Genomic DNA, 20,085 nt, shown 5'->3' with positions numbered 1-20,085 from the left:
TGTTTCTAATAAAATGTTATTTCTCCCAAATAGATGATAGGCCTGATTTGGCCCAGAGACTTTTGATATCTGCTTTATGATGCAAGACTGACATCCATTTGTCATCTTTGATTTTGAAAAAAAAAAAAAAAATGGGGGTACACGCTTGGCAGTGTTCAGAGGTCTCTCCTGGCTCTGCACTCAGAAATCACCTCTGGCAGGCTCGGGGACCTAGAGAATGCCGAGATCGAACACAGGTCTATCCCTGGTCAACCACATGCAAGGCATACACTCTACCATTGTGCTATCACTCTGGTTCCTGATTTTGAATTCTACTGTTAAAAATGATGAGAAAAAACAAAGAAAATAAAAAAGATGTAGATTTGTTGTAAGATTTGTGATTTTATAGGGGTTAAGTTTTTTTTGGACATTTTCAAATGGTCTGAGAATTCAATCATTTATATTAAAATTTTTCTTTAGTAAAATGAGAAAATTTAAAGTTATGCCAATCTTTCTTTCAGCATGTGATCTTAATAAAAGATCAAATGACAAAACAGCAATATGAGGCAGAGACTGTCACCAATAAACTGAAAAGTGATTTAAATGCTGAAAAACAGAGAGTTCAACAACTTGAAGAGGATAAAATAAACATTACTAAAGAGTTAGACAAACAGAAGCTGGTCATAAATGATTTGCAGAAGCATGATAAAGTAGAAAGTTTAGTAGAACAGCTAAAAGAAGCACAAGAAAGTAAATTAGACATCCAGAAGCAGAACATGGAACTTATGGAACAAATTAAACTAAAGGAGGAAGAGCTTGCTGCTCTCAAGAATGAGTTAACTTGTTTTCATCATCAGGATTCTGGCAGTAATTTTGAGGAATTGCTTAAGGAAAGGGAAATTGAAGCAAGAAATCTGAAGCAAAAACTTACAGAAATAGAGCAGCTTAATGAAAGCTTAAATAAAAGTGTTTGTGATCTCGAAGCAGAAAATGAAAAGTTAGTTTCAGCATGTGAGGATCTGAGACATGAAGTATCTGAGTCTGTCGCAGGGAACAATCAGATAGTTCTCGAAAAAACCACTGTTGTGGAGAATCTGCAGGCAGAGAAAGATAAGTTAGAAGTAGAATTATACCAGGTCCAAAAAAAGCTATCGGAAGACAGGACCAAATATCAGAAGACTATTGAAGATCTTTCTAGTGCACTTACTTTCAGCACCTCTAAGATCCAGCTGGAACAGGAACAGTTCAACAAAGTCAGTCAGGAGAAAGACTTGGAGATCTCACAGCTCAGAAAGAGCATTGAGCAGCTTGAGGCCAGTCATGGAGAAACCACAAAACGGTTGGCTTCCTATGTGGAAGAGCAGAAGCAGTGGGCACAACAAAACCAGGATAAAGAACTCTGTATTAAAGAACTACACAAAGTCATTTCAGAATTGCAGGAGCAATTAAAACAAAGTGAACTTGACAAGCAAACCATCGAGGAAAAAGAAAGAATCCTAGGACATATGAAAGAAACAAACAACCACCTGCAAGAAAAACTGGAACGACTGGGGGAGCAACAGAGCCGAGCGGCTCCTTTGGCCCAGCCCAAAACCCTTGATAGCATCAGAGAACTGGAATCAGAGTTGGCAAATCTGACCATGGTGAAAAATCAACTGGAAGAGGAACTAAAGCATCACCAGAAGAGGATCAGAGACCAAAACCAGAGCGAGTCTCAGCTCCTGCAGTCCTTAGAGGAGCATAAAAAAGAATTGGACAAATTAAAGGACCAGCTTGACCAGATGAATAGCACACACACTCAACTCTCCTTGGAGAAAGATGAGCAAATCAAGAACTTGCAAAAAACAGTCGTACAGATCAAAGCCCAGTTGCATGGGGAAAGACAGGGTATTCCAACAGAGAACTCGGATATTTTTCAGGAAAGCAAAGTGCAGAGTCTTAACATAGACAATGAAAGTGAAAAGCATGATTTGTCTAAAGCCGAAACAGAAAGATTAGTGAAAGGAATCAAAGAACGGGAACTAGAGATTAAACTCCTAAATGAAAAGAATATATCTTTAACTCAACAAATTGATCAGCTCTCCAAAGATGAGGTTGGAAAACTCACTCAGATAATAGAGGAGAAAGATATGGAGATAGAAAATCTACAGGCGAGAATTGCTTCTGCTTCATACTCCCAAGATGCTGTTTCCCTTCAACAGCAGCTGCAGGCCTATGCCATGGAAAAGGAAACTGTGCTAGCTGTTTTGAATGAAAAAACAAGGGAAAACAGCCACTTAAGGACAGAATATCACCTCTTGATGGACATAGTTTCTGCTAAGGAAGCTGCCCTCCAGAAGCTGCAAGATGAAAATAAAAAATTATCCACTAGGTTTGAAAGTAGTGGACAAGATATGTTTCGAGAGACTATTCAAAATTTGTCTCGTATTATTCGCGAAAAAGATATTGAAATTGATGCTCTGAGCCAGAAATGCCAGACCCTGTTGACAGTGCTCCAGGCATCCAGTACTGGTAACGAGGTCGGAGGAGTTAATAGTAATCAGTTTGAGGAACTGCTCCAGGAGCGTGATAAATTAAAACAACAAGTCAAGAAAATGGAGGAGTGGAAGCAGCAGGTGATGACCACAGTACAGAATATGCAGCACGAGTCCGCCCAGCTGCAGGAAGAATTGCAACAACTTCAGGTGCAAGTTTTGGTAGACAGTGATAATAATTCTAAGTTACAGGTGGACTATGGGGGCCTGATCCAGAGTTATGAACAAAATGAAGCCAAACTCAGAACTTTTGGACAGGAGTTAGCTCAAGTCCAGCACAGCATAGGGCAGCTCTGTAGCACTAAAGACCTTCTTCTAGGGAAGCTAGGTAGTATTTCACCTCAGCTCTCTTCTGGAACATCACCTGCTTCCAAGCCAGCAGAGCCCCCTCCTGCAGTGGAGACTGATCTCTCAGGGGACACTTCTAGATGGCTTCAACAAGAAATAGAAGGGCTAAGACGGTCAGTGCAAGAAAAAGACGCAACCATTAAAACTCTCCAGGAAAATAACCACAGATTGTCAGATTCCATTGCTGTCAGTTCAGAGCTGGAGAGAAAAGAGCATGAGCAGACCGACTCAGAACTGAGGCAGCTAAAGGAGAAGCAAGAAGTTTTACAGAAGTCACTTAAGGAGAAAGACCTTTTAATCAAAGCCAAAAGTGATGAGTTACTGTCTTCCAAAGAAAATCTCACTAACAAACTGGATGAAAATGAACTTCTGAGGCAGGCGGTAACAAACTTGAAGGAAAGAATATTAATACTGGAAATGGACATTTGTAAACTAAAAGAGGAAAATGAAAAGATTGTAGCAGCATCCCGAGAAAAAGAAACTGAATATCAAGCATTGCAAGAGACTAATACCAAGTTTTCTATGATGCTTCGAGAAAAGGAATTTGAGTGCCATTCCCTGAAGGAGAAGTCTGTCGCCTTAGAACAACTACTGAAGGAGAAAGAGGAGGTATGATTGGAGGGATTATTGGAGATGTGGGGAGGGACTAAGGGGCTACACCTGTTCGTTTAGACATATTGGCATCAAAGTTTTGTGATTCATCTAAATAAATTTTCTTAGAGGAATCTGGAAGTTTTTCTCCCCAGTTACTACATCCCCAAATATTTTTTGGTTTTTGGTTTTTGGGTCACACCTGGCAGTGCTCAGGGGTTACTTCTGGCTCTACGCTCAGAAATCACTTCTGGGAGGCTCAGGAGACCATATGGGATGCCGGGATTCAAATCACCGTCCTTCTGTATGCAAGGCAAAAGCCCTACCTCTATGCTATTTCTCCAGCTCCCTCAATTTTTTTTTTAATACTTAATTAACCTTTGACAACTTAGAGAAAATAGTTGTGTTTTATTTATTTATTTTGGAGAGAGTGCCACAACTCAATAATACTCAGGGCTAACTCTTAGCTCTGTGCTCAGGGATCACTTCTGGCAGGCTCAAGGGACCATATAGTGTACCAGGATCAAACCCAGGTTGTCTGTAGTATCACTTGAGCCCAAGTAGAGAGAAAAGTTTATAGCAATTAATATTTTTCTTAAAAAATAAAAATATGTTCCAAGAGGGAATTTTGAAATTTGTGTAATTTAACCTAATTTAGGAATACTTGAATAGTTATTAGTAATAATAATTACAGACTTGAAGTTGACATTGCTATGTCTTTGTCCCCAATATGCAGGTACTAATCCATTTTAAATCAATGCATTGACAGTACTTATAGATCTAGTATGTGTGTGTATGTGTGTGTGTGTGTGTATTGTGTGTGTGTAGAAACATTCTAGAACCAGTTAGCCTTACTGTGTATGTTGCTTTATTATTTTTTTAAGAGAAAGTGCTATGACACATTGAATAAGTTTTTATGAATCAATTAGCAAGCACTTGGTGTTTGGAAAATGTTAGTAAAGAAAAATTTCTTTTTTTTTTTTTTGTCTTTTGGGTCACACCCGGCAGAGCTCAGGGGTTAGTCCTGGCTCTATGCTCAGAAATCGCCCCTGGCAGGCTCAGAGGATCATATGGGTGATATGGGGTGCCGGGATTTGAACCACCATCCTTCTGCATGAAAGGCAAGCGCCTTACCTCCATGCTATCTCTCCGGCCCCGAAAAAGTACTTTTAAAGAGTGCCTAAAACTTAAAGAGAAAGGGCGGGTGGGGGAGAGAGAGAAGATAGAGAGAGGAGAGAGAGAGAGAGAGAGAGAGAGAGAGAGAGAGAGAGAGAGAGAGAGAGAGAGAGAGAGAGAGGGAGGGAGGGAGGGAGGGAGGGAGGGAGGGAGGGAGGGAGGGAGGGAGGGAGGGGGGGGGGAGGGAGGGAGGGAGGGAGAGAGGGGAGGGGAGGGGAGGGGAGGGGAGAGGAAAGAGAAAGAGAAGGAAGAGGCAGCCACTGGTGAAGGGTCTTGGGCAATATATGACTGAAACTCAATCATGAACAACTTTGTAACTGTATCTCACAGTGATTCAAGTCAAGAATTTAATTTAAAAAGACCCCACCCCACCAAAAAAAATGACTTTTATGGATAAGTTATATATCCTGGAAAAAAAAATTTTTTTTTATGGTTTTTGGGCCACACCTGGTGACACTCAGGGATTACTCCTGGCTATGTGCTCAGAAGTCGCTCCTGGCTTGGGGAACCATATGGGATGCCGGGGGATCGAACCTTGGTCCGTCCTAGGCTAGCGCTGGCAGGCAGACACCTTACCTCTAGCACCACCATGCTGGCCCCCTGGAAAATTTTTTGTTTGTTCGTTTGTTTTTGGGTCACAACCAGCAGCGATCAGGAGTTACGCTCCTGGCTCTACGCTCAGAAATTGCTCCTGGCAGGCTAGGGGGACATATGGGATGCCGGGATTCGAGCCACCATCCTTCTGCATGTAAGGCAAACACTTTACCTTCATGCTATCTCTCTGGTCTCTATCCTGGAAATTTTTAAGAGTTGATCGAAATAAGTAATAATAAAAAAGATTAGTGCTTTTCACATAGTGTATTTAGAAAATAGTCTAACCCCCCCAAAAAGAAAATAGTCTAACCCCAACTATGTCAATAGTGTGATTTTATTGATAAGTTAATTCTAACAGGAATTAACTGTTGTAGCAATTTATTTGAAGTGTCAATAAATGAGACTGGAGAGTGAGGTGCTTGACACCAAGAGATCACTGAGCATCTCTGGGTGGTCCAAATTCCTTCCACACCCACAATAAAGCCTCAGTAGAATTTTGATGTATTTAAATATTTATATGCAGTTATTTTAGATTTTTCTTTTTTTCTTTTTTGGTTTTTGGGTCACACCCGGCAGCGCTCAGGGGTTACTCCTGGCTCTATGCTCAGAAACCGCTTCTGGCAGACTCAGGAGGACCATATGGGATGCCGGGATTCGAACCATTGTCCTGCATGCAAGGCAAATGCCTTACTGCTGTACTATCTCTCAGGCCCCTATTTTAGGTTTTTCTAAGTAGGTATTCAAGGCTCTCTCATGAATGAGATGTTGAAGATACTCTTTAGGGTGGGTTTTGTTTTATTTTTGTGATAGGAATTTATACTCTGATTTGTTTATTTTTCAGTAGAAGTTTGGAAAAGGAATGATACAACTAGAAAATTCTGTAAATGCTATTGCATGTTTTAAGAATGTGAGGTTTGATACTAAATGGGTTAGTAGCTTCTTCTGCCTGTAAGTTGTCTCATAGAATGGGGTGAATATTTAGGAGCACTTGCCTTGGTTTTTGTTTGATGGGACACTGAGAATGTTGAGATCTTCTCCTTTAGAGCTTAGCTTCCTACCTTTATAGTACTGGTCTGTAATTGTTATGAAAATGTACTTCAATTCTCAAAGTGTAGGAACCTTCTCTTGTTCACCAACCAAAAAGTTGTATCAGTATTTTAAAGTTATAAGACTATAACACATGGGCCGGGCGGTGGCGCTAAAGGTAAGGTGCCTGCCTTGCCTGCGCTAGCCTTGGACGGACCGCGGTTCGATCCCCCGGTGTCCCATATGGTCCCTCAAGCCAGGAGCAACTTCTGAGCACATAGCCAGGAGTAACCCCTGAGCATTACTGGGTGTGGCCCAAAAATCAAAAAAAAAAAAAAAAAAAGACTATAACACAGGAATGTAGAGAAATATTTCATTTTAAGTAGTTATTCCATTTTCCCTTATAGCATCTTGTAATTTCATTTTATTGGTGCTTATCGATTTGAAAAGTAGTAATTTTTGTTTGTTTTTTGGGTCATACATGGTGGTGCTCAGGGGTTACTCCTGGCTCTGTGCTTAAAAATGGATCCTGAGGGGCCGGCACAGTGGCACTAGTGGTAAGGTCTGCCTTGCAAGTCGTAGCCTAGGACCTACCGTGGTTCTATCCCCCTGAGTCCCATATGGTTCCCTAAGCCAGGAGATACTTCTTTTTTTTTTTTTTTTTTTTTGGTTTTTGGGTCATACCTGGCCGCACTCAGGGGTTACTCCTGGCTCCACACTCAGAAATCGCTTCTGGCAGGTTCGGGGGACCATATGAGAATTCGAACCAATGACCTGCATGAAAGGCAAACGCCTTAACCAGGAGTGATTTCTGAGTGCATAGCCAGGAGTAACCCCTGAGTATCAATGGGTGTGGTCCCCAAAACAAAACAAACAAAAGAAATTAATTCTGTAAGGCTCATGGGACCATGTGGATATTGGGGATTGAATCTGGGTTCGTCCTGGGTTGGCAACATGCAAGGCAAGCGCCGTACTGCTGTGCTAACTCCAGCCCCAAAGTAGTATTTTTTTTATTAAAAGTTTCCTCTCTTGATAGACGTGTCCCCAATTTAGAGTTGTATTTAAGTTTTCTATTACTAGAGAATAGTATCTATTTTCATTCATTATACCATATTTTGGGGTTTTAGTTTTGTTTTGGGCTACCCTGGGATGCTGGAGAATGGAGTGGCCGATTCCCTTTATTTCTCTCTCTCTTGTTCTCTCCCTTTTTCGATTTGGGAGTTTATGAACAGTGCCATATAGGGCAAATTTAAAATGATTGTGGTCTTTTTGCATGTATATGTGTGGATTTTAGAGTGCCCAGGGACTATTTCCGGCCCTGCTTTGGGGTTACTCTGCTGTGTACTGTCAGGGATTAAACCTGGATCTCCCCCCCCCCCCCAAAACACACAGAGTATATGTTCAGCCTGCTGAGCTATCTTTTCTGCCTCTGAAGAGAATGTTTTTAAGTTCTTTTTACAACAATTTTAACAAATGCTTCCTTGTAAGAAATGTAGCTTTTTATTATTTGAAAAGTTACCAGTATGTAAGAAGTTTTCCTACATGCCCAATATTCAATTTCTCTTATATTTCTTACCTTACAGTACTGTGGATAATTTGTAATAACTGTTGAGCCATTTTTGATAAATTTCTGTAACTGATAGTCATACTTAAGAGTTTCCTTTATTTGTTACCAAATGTTCTATTCTTGCTTCCATATCCCATCCAATATACCATTTAAGTTCCCATCTACTGTCCCAGTCACTATCCCACCTACTATCCCATCTGGATGCCACAGTTTTAGTCACGTCACTATAGTCCCTTCTATGATTTCTCATATTTTTCTTGTTTCTATTTCCTTGTGTTAGCAAAATATATATTTAAATTACGTAATAAAGAAAAAATGTTATTTTCTAAATGTATTTTTTTCAAGGCTAAAATTGTTTCTTTTCAAAAGGGCAAGTCTGGGGAGTTAAACCAGCTTTTAAATACAGTTAAATCAATGCAAGAGAAGAACATTATGTTTCAGAAAGAGAGAGATCAAGTGATGTTGGCTTTGAAACAGAAGCAAATGGAAACCAGTACCATACAGAATGAGGTATACTTCCATTTTACAGAAACTATGATTGAAAGACTGAGTTTAAGAACTAACAAGAAAACTGGGAAGATTATTAGTTAAAATGAATTTCTGAGCTCAGGTAATTTTTTTTTTTTCAGAATCTTTCCCAGATGTTTGTTAGTGAGATTTTTATCTCCCAGGATACATTTTATTTCACTTTTTTAAAAGTGAATACTATGTTCAAACTTATATGTACAAGAAAAGATACTCATCAAGTATGAAGCAAATGAGACTTATGAAATAGCTGTCCCAAATTCACTACTTTATATAATTCTGTTTTTCATTTAAACCAAGGGAATGAATGGCCTTACATTTTAAAGCCTTCAGGCAAATATGCAAGATGATTTCTAGCTAAAAATCATCTTGAGCAGCTTGAGAAAATAATACACAATAAATACTCTTGAATTTGAAGAAAATTTTTGACACGTGTGGGGTAATGGTGGTGATAAGCATTCTCTATAAAATAAATTTTATAATTGTTCCCTGTCTAGGTTCAGCATTTGCGTGACAAAGAAACGCGCTTGAACCAAGAGCTGGAGAGGTTACGCAATCATCTTTTGGAAACAGAAGATTCCTACACCCGCGAAGCTCTGGCAGCTGAAGAGAGAGAGTCTAAGCTGAAAAAGAAAGTTTGCATGTTGGAAGAAAGGCTAGTTTCATCCTCTGATGCCATGGAGAATGCAAGGTAATTTGATCAAATTTTATTTTATTTTATTTATAGATTTATTTATTTTTGGTTTTGGGTTACACCCAGTGGTGCTCAGGGGTTACTCCTGGCTCTGTGCTCAGAAATCGCCTCTGGCAGGCTCGGGGGATCATCGGGGATGCTGAAAATTGAACCACCGAACCACCGTTTGTGCAAGGCAAATGCTCTATTGCAGTGCTATCTCTCTGGCCCCGGTCAGATTTTTTTTTTTTAAACACTCAATGTTAACTGGACTCTTGAGTGTCAGAGTCAATATTTTTTGTTTGTTTATTTTTGTTTGGGGGTCACACCTGGCAGAACTCAGGTGTTATTCCTGGCTCTGTCCAGAAATTATTACGCTTGGGTTTATATGGGATGCCAGGGATCAAACCCGGGTCGGCCACATGCAAGACAAACGCCCTATCCGCCATGCTATTATTGCTCAAGCCCCTTAATAAGCATTTCTTTTTTAATGTCGTGGGCTGGACCTTCCAGTCCAGCTTTTTTTTTTTTTTTTGGTTTTTGGGTCACACCCAGCAGTGCTCAGGTTTTACTCCTGGCTCCATGCTTAGAAATCACTCCTGGCAGCTCGGGGGATCATATGGGATGCCGGGATTCAAACCAATGACCTTCTGCATGAAAGGCAAACGCCTTACCTCCATGCTATCTCTCCAACCCCCCCCCCCCCTTCTTTTTAATCTGTTAACTCGTTTATTGTCTCTAACTTCTCTCAATTTTACCAATGAAGAATTAAGAGTTTATGGTTATACATATAGATAGAGACTTTCCCATGAAGATACTTGTGTATAGGAAGGTCACATTTGGGCCTGTAAAATAAATCTTTCCTATATCTGCTATTTAACTGAGAATATCTGACACTTCTGTCTATGCTGGTTTGGTGCCGCTTGTCACCTTAGGCCTCAAACTCCACCTTAGGCCTCAAACTTGTGGGCCGAAAACGGCCCTCCATACAACATTTTGTGGCCCTGCCCTAGAGGAATCTTGTTTTGTTTTGTTTTAGTTGTTTGGGTCACAACCCCCAATGTTCAAGGCTTACTACTGACTTTGCACTCAAGGATCACCCCGACTTTGCCTCCTGCAGCCCCCAGGTAAATTGAGTTTGAGACCCCTGTCTTAGGGGGTTAATCAAGCTGTGTTAGCTTCCAAATAAAGCCTTTATGTCTTTGATCTTTCTAATCCAGTGAATTAAGGTTGGACTAGGTTTGTATCATAGAAAGGAGAGCGTACATGAAGAACTCATGAACTTTTGAGATATATGCTGAATAGATTTTAAATTTTTATTTCAATATTATTTTTTTTCCTATATTCCACCACCAGAAAATCAGACAAATCAAAGAAAGGCCATAGTTCCATCCACTGTATTTAGTTTTGTGCCTTGTGTGTGTTTTGTTGTATATAGTCACCCACACAAATATGTGGTATCATTGTATATATTACATACTTTATTTATGCATTTTAAAAAGCAAGTTGGGACCATACTATTTCTATTGCTTTAGAACTTTTATCACTTATTATCAATAGTACTAATAGCAGTTTATTATTAGTATACACTAGCCCATTTATTTCTTTGGTCATTTTAAGGCTGCATAGTTTATCTTTTTTGTTGTTGTTGTTGTTGTTGTTGTTGTTTTTGGGTCACATCCGGCAGTGCTCAGATGTTACTCCTGGCTGTCTGCTCAGAATTAGCTCCTGGTAGACACGGGGGACCATATGAGACACCGGGATTCAAACCAACCACCTTTGGTCCTGAATCGGCTGCTTGCAAGGCAAACACCGCTGTGCTATTTCTCCGAGCCCTGCATAGTTTTTCTTTATTTTGATTTGCTATACATGTATGTATCTTGCTGGGTTTTTTGTTTGTTTGTTTGTTTTGTTTTTGGGTCACATCCAGCAGTGCTCAGGGGTCACTCCTGGCTCTATGTTCAGAAATCACTCCTGGCAGGTTCAGAGGACCATATGGGATGCCAGGATTCAAAACACTGTCCTTCTGTATGCAAGGCAAACACTCTATCTCCATGCTCTCTCCCCGGCCCCAATCTTGTTTTATTTTTGGTCATAACTTGCAATGTTTCTGAGCATACAGGTAATGCTCAGAGACTATGTAGTTGTTGGGGATCAAATCTAGACCTCATATATACAAAGGATGTATATAAGACACTGAATTATCTTGCTATCTCTGGATTTCCTATACTTTTTGGGTTCGAGATCCCATACGCAGTGATGTTCTGTGGTTACTCCTGTTCTGCACTCAGAAATTACTTGTGGGCAGGCTCAGGGAACTGTATGGCATGCTGGGGACTGAACCTAATTGCTGTATGCAAGACAAGTACCCTACTCATTTTACTATCTCTGTGGCCCATATTCTCTTTATCTTTATGTTCATCTTTTTCAAGTATGTATGATGTTGAGTGAACTCTAAGGCGATGGTAGAGATTCTAATGACCAGGAAGGGAGAGTGTGCCATAAAGACATCACTTCTGAGGGTGAATTCCTATCACCTTTCCTTTTAATTATTAGATTCTTTTTCCTAATTTAAATAGATCCTAGGGGTTTATAGAAATATAGGCTTGCTTTGTACACAGTTGACTAGTTTTAGATTCCCATAGTTCCTGAGCACCTCCAGGATTACTGCATGTAGAGCATCACCAGGTGTTGTTCCATAAACAAACAAAAACAACAGCAACAGCAAAATAGTTTCTCCGGGCCTGGAGATAAGACATTTGCGTTGCACATGCCAACCCTGATTTGAATCCCCAACATATGTATGTAGACTCCCAACAATGCCAGAAGGGAGCCTGAGCATAGCTGGGTATTGCCCAAACATTGCCCCACCAATGTTTCTAGTTTCTGTCTTTCAGTTCTTTTTCAGATTTAAACCACAGGATAACCTTGTTTAGCAGAGCTGGGTCATATTACTCCTTTAAAAAAGAAAAAAGTTGCGGGGGCCGGAGTGGTGGCATAAGTGGTAAAGCATCTGCCTTGCACGCACTAGCCTCGAACTGACCACAATTCGATCCCCTGGCAATCCCATATGGTCCCCCAAGCCAGGAGCAATTTTTGAGCACATAGCCAGGAGTAAGTCTAAGCATCATGGGGTGTGGCCTCCAAATCAAGAACCAAAACAAAAGAAAAAGTTGGGGCTGGAGTGATAGCACAGCCGTAGAGCTTTTGCCTTGCATGTGCTGATTCAGGATGGACCTCAGTTGGATCCCCGGTGTCCCATATGGTCCCCCAAGCCAGGAGCGATTTCTGAGCGCATAGCCAGGAGTAACCCCTAAGCGTCACCAGATGTGCCTCCCCCACAAAAAAAAAAAAAAAAAGAAAAGAAAAAAGAAACCACTTAGAATTGGTTCTATCTAGTCACATTTCATCTTATCTAGAACTAAACTATATTGCTGGTTTCTTGAGATCAAGCTACTGCTTTCCTTCCTTCCTTCCTTCCTTCCTTCCTTCCTTCCTTCCTTCCTTCCTTCCTTCCTTCCTTCCTTCCTTCCTTCCTTCCTTCCTTCCTTCCTTCCTTCCTTCCTTCCTTCCTTCCTTCCTTCCTTCCTTCCTTCCTTCCTTCCTTCCTTCTTTACTTCCTTCTTTCTTTTTTCTTCTTTTTCGTTTGGGCCACACCCAGCAATGCTCAGGGGTTACTCTTGGCTCTGCAATCCAGAATCACTACTGGTGATGCTCTGGGTTCATATGGGATGTTGGGGATCAAACCTTAGTCAGCGGCGTGCAAGGCAAACATCCTACTTGCTGTAATATTGTTGTAGCCCTTTTAATTTTTATTTCAAACTGTTTCTTCTTTAAGAATATATCTGATCCCTATCAATTTTTAAAAAAATTAATTTCACTTATTGTTCAATTAGCATATCTCATAAAGAACACTTGACTTTAGAGGACAGGAAGAAAGCTCTAATAGAAAGAACCTGCCCAGTACATGCAAGTCCATGCCATGAGTTTGGTTCCCAATAATATATAGTTCCCTGAGTCCTACCAGTTGTGTTCTTGCTCCTGGATGTGACCCTGGCATCCCTGAACACAGAACTTTCTGCACCACCAGGTTGAGTATCTTCAGAAGCACCACTGGAGGGGCCAAAGCAGTGGCGTGGAGTGGCAAGGCCTTGCCAGCGCTAGCCCAGGATGGACCGAGGTTCAATCTCCCAGCATCCCATATGATCCCCCAAGCCAGGAGCAGAACCCCTGAGTGTCACTGGGTGTGGTCGAAAAACCAAAAATAAATAAATAAATAAAGAAGCACCACTGGAGATTGCCCCTATTAAAAAAAGTTTCATTTTGCACCCCATTCCTTAAATCCAGAATAAAAAGTTGGGATGATTTGGTTTTGAACCTGCAGTGTACTTTGAGCCTTATATTTTCCTTTCACAACATAGGTGAAATTAATTGTTGATTGTCTATGCTTCCTTCCACCAAATGTCACAGGAATAATCCCCCCCCCTTTTTTTGTTTTTTTTTTGGGTCACACCTGGCAGCGGCCAGGGGTTCCTCCTGGCTCTATGCTCGGATATCACCCCTGGCAGGCACAGGGGACCATATGGGATGTCAGGATTCGAACCATCGACCTTCTGCATGCAAGGCAAATGTTTACCTCCATGCTAACTCTCCGGCCTCAATTTTTCCCTTTTCTTTACATATTATTATATATACTTAAATAGATGCTTAGTCAGTACTAGGTTAACAGTTCAGATCTACAAACATGATTATAATGTCTACAGACCTTTGGCCGTAGTATCACTTCATTTTAATTAGCTTCCTGGGTGACATCACATCTTCATTTCATCCATACAGTAAACCAAGGAATTTATTAACCAATGAAGTTGGAGGTCACTTGGGGTAGAGTTCAGGTTTCAGATGTTGAGTTGACTGCTCATTCCACAAGAGGGTACCATAGGGTAAAATGTCTTCAAAATGCATTGCTCTTGAATAATCACTTATCTAAATATTAAGAATCTGGGAAAGGTTAGTACAATGTTTTGAAGGGGAATAATTAGACATTAATAAAAACAGATGATGTAAACCTTGGCATGTTATGTAATAAATATTAGAGCTTATGATTTATTTTGAGGGCAGGTATAATGGTTTATATTCATGCAAGCAGGAAGAGGATTTTAAAAGCAATTAACCACCAAGAAAAATGTGTCAGTGGATATCCATTGACATTGTGAGCATGGTACTGCAAATATTCCAAGCAAAGGGGTGCTATAGAATCCATTGCTTGTTAGCTTGGAGATTGGCAAAATGTTTTTCAAGATTCCCTGCAAGTTAAAATTTAATGATAATTTACATCTTTTTTTTTTTTTTTTTTTTTTTTTTTTGGTTTTTGGGCCACACCCGGCGGTGCTCAGGGGTGACTCCTGGCTGTCTGCTCAGAAATAGCTCCTGGCAGGCACGGGGGACCATATGGGACACCGGGATTTGAACCAACCACCTTTGGTCCTGGATCGGCTGCTTGCAAGGCAAACGCCGCTGTGCTATCTCTCCGGGCCCCGATAATTTACATCTTGAAGTTTTAGCTTAAAACAGGAAAATTTCAGGTTATTTGTAAATTTTTTATAAGAATTGTAAATTCTTTTGTTTAGGTTAGCTTATAGTCATTAAAACGATGCTTATTTGTTGGAAGTCCTTTTTGTGGGAGAATGAATGCTATCAGGGAAAATGAGGATCAAAGAAACAGCTAGTTACTTTGAAATATAATCTGATCATAATCAAAAGTCATAGAAACAAAATAGGATAATAGCTGCTGGAAGAAGAGGGAATTTTTGCTTAATAAGGAAGAAATTTTGATGTTTTTAGACGAAAAAATTCCCTGAAGGTAGTCAGATGTGGAAATTTATAACAGTGTAAATGTGTCATTTAGCTGTACATTTCAAAATCATTAAAATTGTAAAGGCTAGCTATATGTAATTTTAACCACAAAATAAAAGCACAGGGAAGGCATCTTATCTGGTTTAAGAATTTAAACAGATAGAAGTAATTTGACCTTCTCTTTCTTTTTTTGACCTTCTCTTTTTTGTTTGAAGTCACCAAGCCAATTTGCAAGTAGAATCTTTGCAGGAACAGTTGAATGTGATCACCAGACAAAGAGATGATACAACAGCGCAGCTCGCGATAGCTCAGGAGCAAGTGAAACAGTATGCTCTCTCACTGAGCAACTTGCAGATGGTCCTTGAGCACTTCCAGCAAGGTATGTTGCAAATGAAGGCCACTTTGTAGTGCATTTTTGTTCAGGAAATGTGGGCTGATTAGCGTGAGTTTAGATAAGGTCTGGAGAAATCTTTACCAGATTATTTTGCTGTATAAGGACTGGGTGAGGAGAAGCCAGCAATCACTCAGCTAGACTCCTTTCATAGTTAAGCTAGAGAACATTGAGGCCAGAGAGATAGCATGGAGGTAGGGAATTTGCCTTTCATGCTGAAGGACAGTGGTTCGAATCCCGGCATCCCATATGTCCCCTGAGCCTGCCAGGAGCTATTTCTGAGCGCAGAGCCAGGAGTAAAACCTGCTGGGTGTGACCCAAAAACCAAAAAACAAAAAAAGACTAGAGGACATGGGCTGGAGCCATATAGCACAGTGGGTAAGGTGTTTTGCATTACCATGACCAACCCAATTTTAATCCCTGGCATCCCATATGGTTCCCTGAGTCTGCCAGGAGTTCTGAGCACAGAGCCAGGAGCAACCCTTAAGTACAACTGGGTGTGGCCCAAAACCAACTGAAGACTAGAGAACTTAATTGAAAAAAATATTTGTACAGTGTTAATGTTAAATATATTTTGTCTTATTTTTATATGGGAGGGTGAGTTCTGGGCCACACCTGCCATTGCTCATGCTACTCCAGATCTGGGCTCAGGGATCACTCCTGGTAGTGTTTGGGAAATCATAGCAGTACTGGGATTGAACTGTGGTTGCTCACATGCAAGGCTAACACCTGTACTATTTGTCTGGCACTAAGAAAATGTGTTTTAATATTATGTTAAAGATTATGTCACCGGGCTGGTGAGATAGAATGGAGGTAGGGTGTTTGCCTTTCATGCAGAAGGATGGTGGTTCAAATCCCAGGATCTCACATGGTCCTCCCAGCCTGCCAGGAGCGATTTTTGAGTGTAGAGCCAGGAGTAACCCTGAGTGCTGCTGGTGTGACCCAAAAAACAAAAACAAACAAAAAAATTAAAATAAAAAAAAAAAAAGGGCCCGGAGAGATAGCACAGCGGCGTTTGCCTTGCAAGCAGCCGATCCAGGACCAAAGGTGGTTGGTTCGAATCCCGGTGTCCCATATGGTCCCCCGTGCCTGCCAGGAGCTTTTTCTGAGCAGACAGCCAGGAGTAACCCTTGAGCACTGCTGGGTGTGGCCCAAAAACCAAAAAAAAAAAAAAAAAAAAAAAAGATTATGTCAGAGATTTGGGAACAGAGGGTAACATAAAATGGGATGTATGATACTGAGGCTACAAAAAAGGTTTTGTGGGGCAGGAGCGGTGGCGCAAGTGAGAGAGCGTCTGCCTTGCACACAGTAGCCTAAGGCAGACTGTGGTTCGATCACCTGACGTCCCATATGGTCCCCCAAGCCAGGAGCGATTTCTGAGCGCATAGCGAGGAGTAACCCCTGAACATCATAAGGTGTGCCCCCCCCCCCCAAAAAAAAAAAAAGGTTTTGTGCCCTCTTGGTTAGAGATTGAGAACTTCTCAGAGTTCTGAGAATCATCAGTGATAACTGTTCTTTGAAATGTTGCTGAATGAACTTGACTATTTAAATTCCAAAGGAAAACAAATGTTTTCCTTTCTGGGTGAAAAAAATAGATAAATAATATTGATGGTTGGGTTTTGGCTGTGGTTGGGTTCTGCTCCTACGCTTCTCAGAGGACTGTGTGGTGGCACTGGGAATCTAACCCAGGGACCTTACACATACAAACAAGACAGATACTCTGCCACTGACTACACCCCTGACAGTGTTAAACATTACAACTGATTAGAATTTTGGGGGATATGGGTTGATTTAAGGTGGTTCTCATGGAACCTAGCAGTTTCTCCTGGCTATCCTCAGCAATATTTGGGGGTGCTGCTTCTCAGGGCCACCCGGGTGATATGCAAAGACCTCTAGAACTGTACCTTAACTAGAATTAATTTTTATTTGTTTGTGTTTTGGGCTACAGACACCAGTCCTCTGGGGCTACTGACTCATTACTCAGAGATCACTACTCCCCATGCTACTTGGGGGTCCTTGTGGTGCCAGATATTGAACTCAGTCCATTGAGCTCTCTTTGTCCTCCACCCCAAGAATTTTTTATTGATTGTTTGATAGATCGATCTTTGTGTGACACTCGACTGTGCTCAGGGGCCACTCCTGGCTCTGCACTCAGAAATCACCCCTGGCAGGTTGGGGGACTATATGGGATGCTGGAAATTAAACTAGGTTCCTCCCAGGTTGGCTGCATGCAAGGCAAATGCCCTACCACTGTGCTATCTCTGGCCCCGCCAAGAATTTTTTTTCCAAGAATATTTTTATTTTATTTTATTTTGGTTTTTGGGGTACACTGGCAGCACTTAGGGGTTACTCCTGGCTTTACGCTCAGAAATCATTCCTGGCAGGCTTGAGGGACCGTATGGGATGCCAGGATTTGAACCACTGTTCTTCTGTATGCAAGGCAAATATCCTACCTCCATTCTGTCTCTCTGGCTCCCTCCCAAGAATAGTTTTATCTTGAAAACCAAATATGCCTTTTTGCGTTCTAGCTTTGTTCCTCAGATTCACTCTCTTTAGATCACTTGCCTTCTGTTTACTTGTTATATTTAGTAAATGAAGAAACTCCAGGGTCCGGCGCAGTGGCGCTATAGGTAAGGTGTTTGTCTTGCCAGCGCTAGCCTAGGATGGACAGCGATTCTATCCCCCGGCGTCCCATATGGTCCCCCAAGCCAGGAGCAACTTCTGAGCGCATAGCCAGGAGTAACCCCTGAGCGTCACCGGGTGTGGCCCAAAAACCAAAAAAAAAAAAAAAAAAAAGAAACTCCAGGGAAGAGAAAGTGATTAGTTGGTATGAGAAATGAAATCACAGAACATGATAGGTTTATGCCCAAGGAAAACTTTAAATTTGTGAACAGGGTTAAAGACCTCATTAGCATGGATATGCAAAGTAGAATGGTACTGAGCAAAGGAAAGGTACTGAGAAAGGAAATCTTGGATGAAGTTTTTTTTTTTTAATATTTTTTAAATTACAAGGTTGTCTTAATACAGTTTGGTTTTTTTTTTTCTTCACAGTTACGAAGTTGTTCATGATTGAGTTTTAAGTCATTCAATGTACAACACCCTTCACCAATGCACATTTCCCACCATCAATGTTCCCAGTTTCCCTCCTGGCCTCCCCCTGCCTTTCTCTGGGGTTAGGTGGGGTTCTGGAGCAATTAGGCAAAGGAAAGATATCTTACTACTTTAATTTCAGTGTGCATTATCATTAAAGCATACTTTTTTGAGCCATTTGAACAATTACAAGAACTGTTTAAATTTCAAATGGTTTAAAATTCTATTTTTTTCACAGTGCAAAATATTAATGGAGCTTTTCTTTCCTCTGTAGAGGAGAAAGCTATGTATTCTACTGAACTTGAGAAGTACCAACAACTAGTAGCTGAATGGAAGAAAAAGGCAGAAAATCTGGAAGAAAAAATCATACCATTACAGGTTGGTTGACATTTTTTAATAGTTTTTATTTATGAAATAACTAAGGAATCTTTGTCAGGATAATAACTGTGTTTCAAACTATATACATGGAGTTTTACTCATATATTGTTCGATTCTTTGGAGACTGGCCTTTTTTTTTAGTATTGTGTAAATCGAAGTGCTTCAGCTATGTTACTAAGTAGTGTGGTGTAGGGAAGATTAATGATATTCATTACATGCATTTATCACCTAGTTTTCCTGTTATCTGCTCCACAGTGTGGTATGAGCTTCTTGTTTATATCTCATGGTGCATATGTAAAGAGTTCCAGGATTATATCTTGGTTGGAATGGATGAGTCATGGGATATCCAGAGGGGTAATGTCAACTTTACTAGATGATGCCAAAATGTTTTCTAGAGAATTATGCTGCGGTGTCTAAGCATTCTTGATATCCTTGACAACTCTTGGCTCTATCAGGAATTTTGAAATACGGTATGTGGTGGAAAGGGCTGTCATCTTGTGTTTGGACATAGGCTCAGATATGCATAGCATATGCTTTTAATTACGTGACAGCCTAGCTTTCTTCTTGTGCTCTTAATTTGCATTTCTCTGATTACTAATAAGGTCAAGAATCCTTAACTGTTTAATAGCATTTATGCATACTTTCTGGTCAACTCAGTGATATTTTTTTTTCTTTTCTGTTTGTTTTTGGGCTATACCCACCAGTTTTTTTGGGTTACTCTTGGCTCAGCACAAACTCTGGTGTCAACTCATGAATACTTTATAAAAACCAAGTTTTGCGGTCTCTTTTTGATTTCTTTGGGCCTCACTATTCTGCATTCAGGCCTTACTCCTGATTCTACACTCAGATATCACTTCTGGCAGGCCTTGGGGGACAAATAGAGGTATGGAACAAATAGAAGTTGGTGGAGTGGAAGACAAGCATTCTACTTGTTGCACTATTGCTCTGACCTCTTAGACACAAGTGTAATATGTTGGTTTTGGTGGGTCCAGTATACTTAATCTGATACTCTGTTAAAAGTTAAAATATTTTAAAACAGGCCCGGAGAGATAGCACAGCAGTGTTTGCCTTGCAAGCAGCCGATCCAGGACCAAAGGTGGTTGGTTCGAATCCCGGTGTCCCATATGGTCCCCCGTGCCTGCCAGGAGCTATTTCTGAGCAGACAGCCAGGAGTAACCCCTGAGCACTGCCGGGTGTGGCCCAAAAAACAAAACAAAACAAAAAAAAATATTTTAAAACTAGATTGGTTATTATTTTTAGTTTATTATGGTTTAAGGGCCACACCAGCTATGTTCACGGCTTACTCGTGGCTCTGTGCTCAGGGATTTACTCCTGCAGTACTTGGGGGACCATATATGGT

The 20,085-nt window shown here is 40.8% G+C and overlaps 1 protein-coding gene across 1 annotated transcript in view; it reads left to right on the top strand.

The window, feature by feature from the left end:
- Nucleotides 1–20,085, top strand: part of TRIP11 (thyroid hormone receptor interactor 11) — a 76,173-nt gene that overhangs the window by 41,616 nt on the left and 14,472 nt on the right. The window contains exons 11-15 of the mRNA XM_049769771.1: nt 501–3,470; nt 8,185–8,325; nt 8,838–9,031; nt 15,082–15,245; nt 18,622–18,725. Of these exons, the coding sequence (XP_049625728.1) occupies nt 501–3,470; nt 8,185–8,325; nt 8,838–9,031; nt 15,082–15,245; nt 18,622–18,725 (3,573 nt within the window). The remainder of the gene's footprint in view (nt 1–500; nt 3,471–8,184; nt 8,326–8,837; nt 9,032–15,081; nt 15,246–18,621; nt 18,726–20,085) is intronic.

This window comes from Suncus etruscus, chromosome 3 (genome assembly GCF_024139225.1).
Source record: "Suncus etruscus isolate mSunEtr1 chromosome 3, mSunEtr1.pri.cur, whole genome shotgun sequence".
Classification (NCBI taxonomy): Eukaryota; Metazoa; Chordata; class Mammalia; order Eulipotyphla; family Soricidae; genus Suncus; species Suncus etruscus.
The sequence above is the reverse complement of the archived record's forward strand: the minus strand, read 5'-3'. Positions and strand labels throughout refer to the sequence as shown.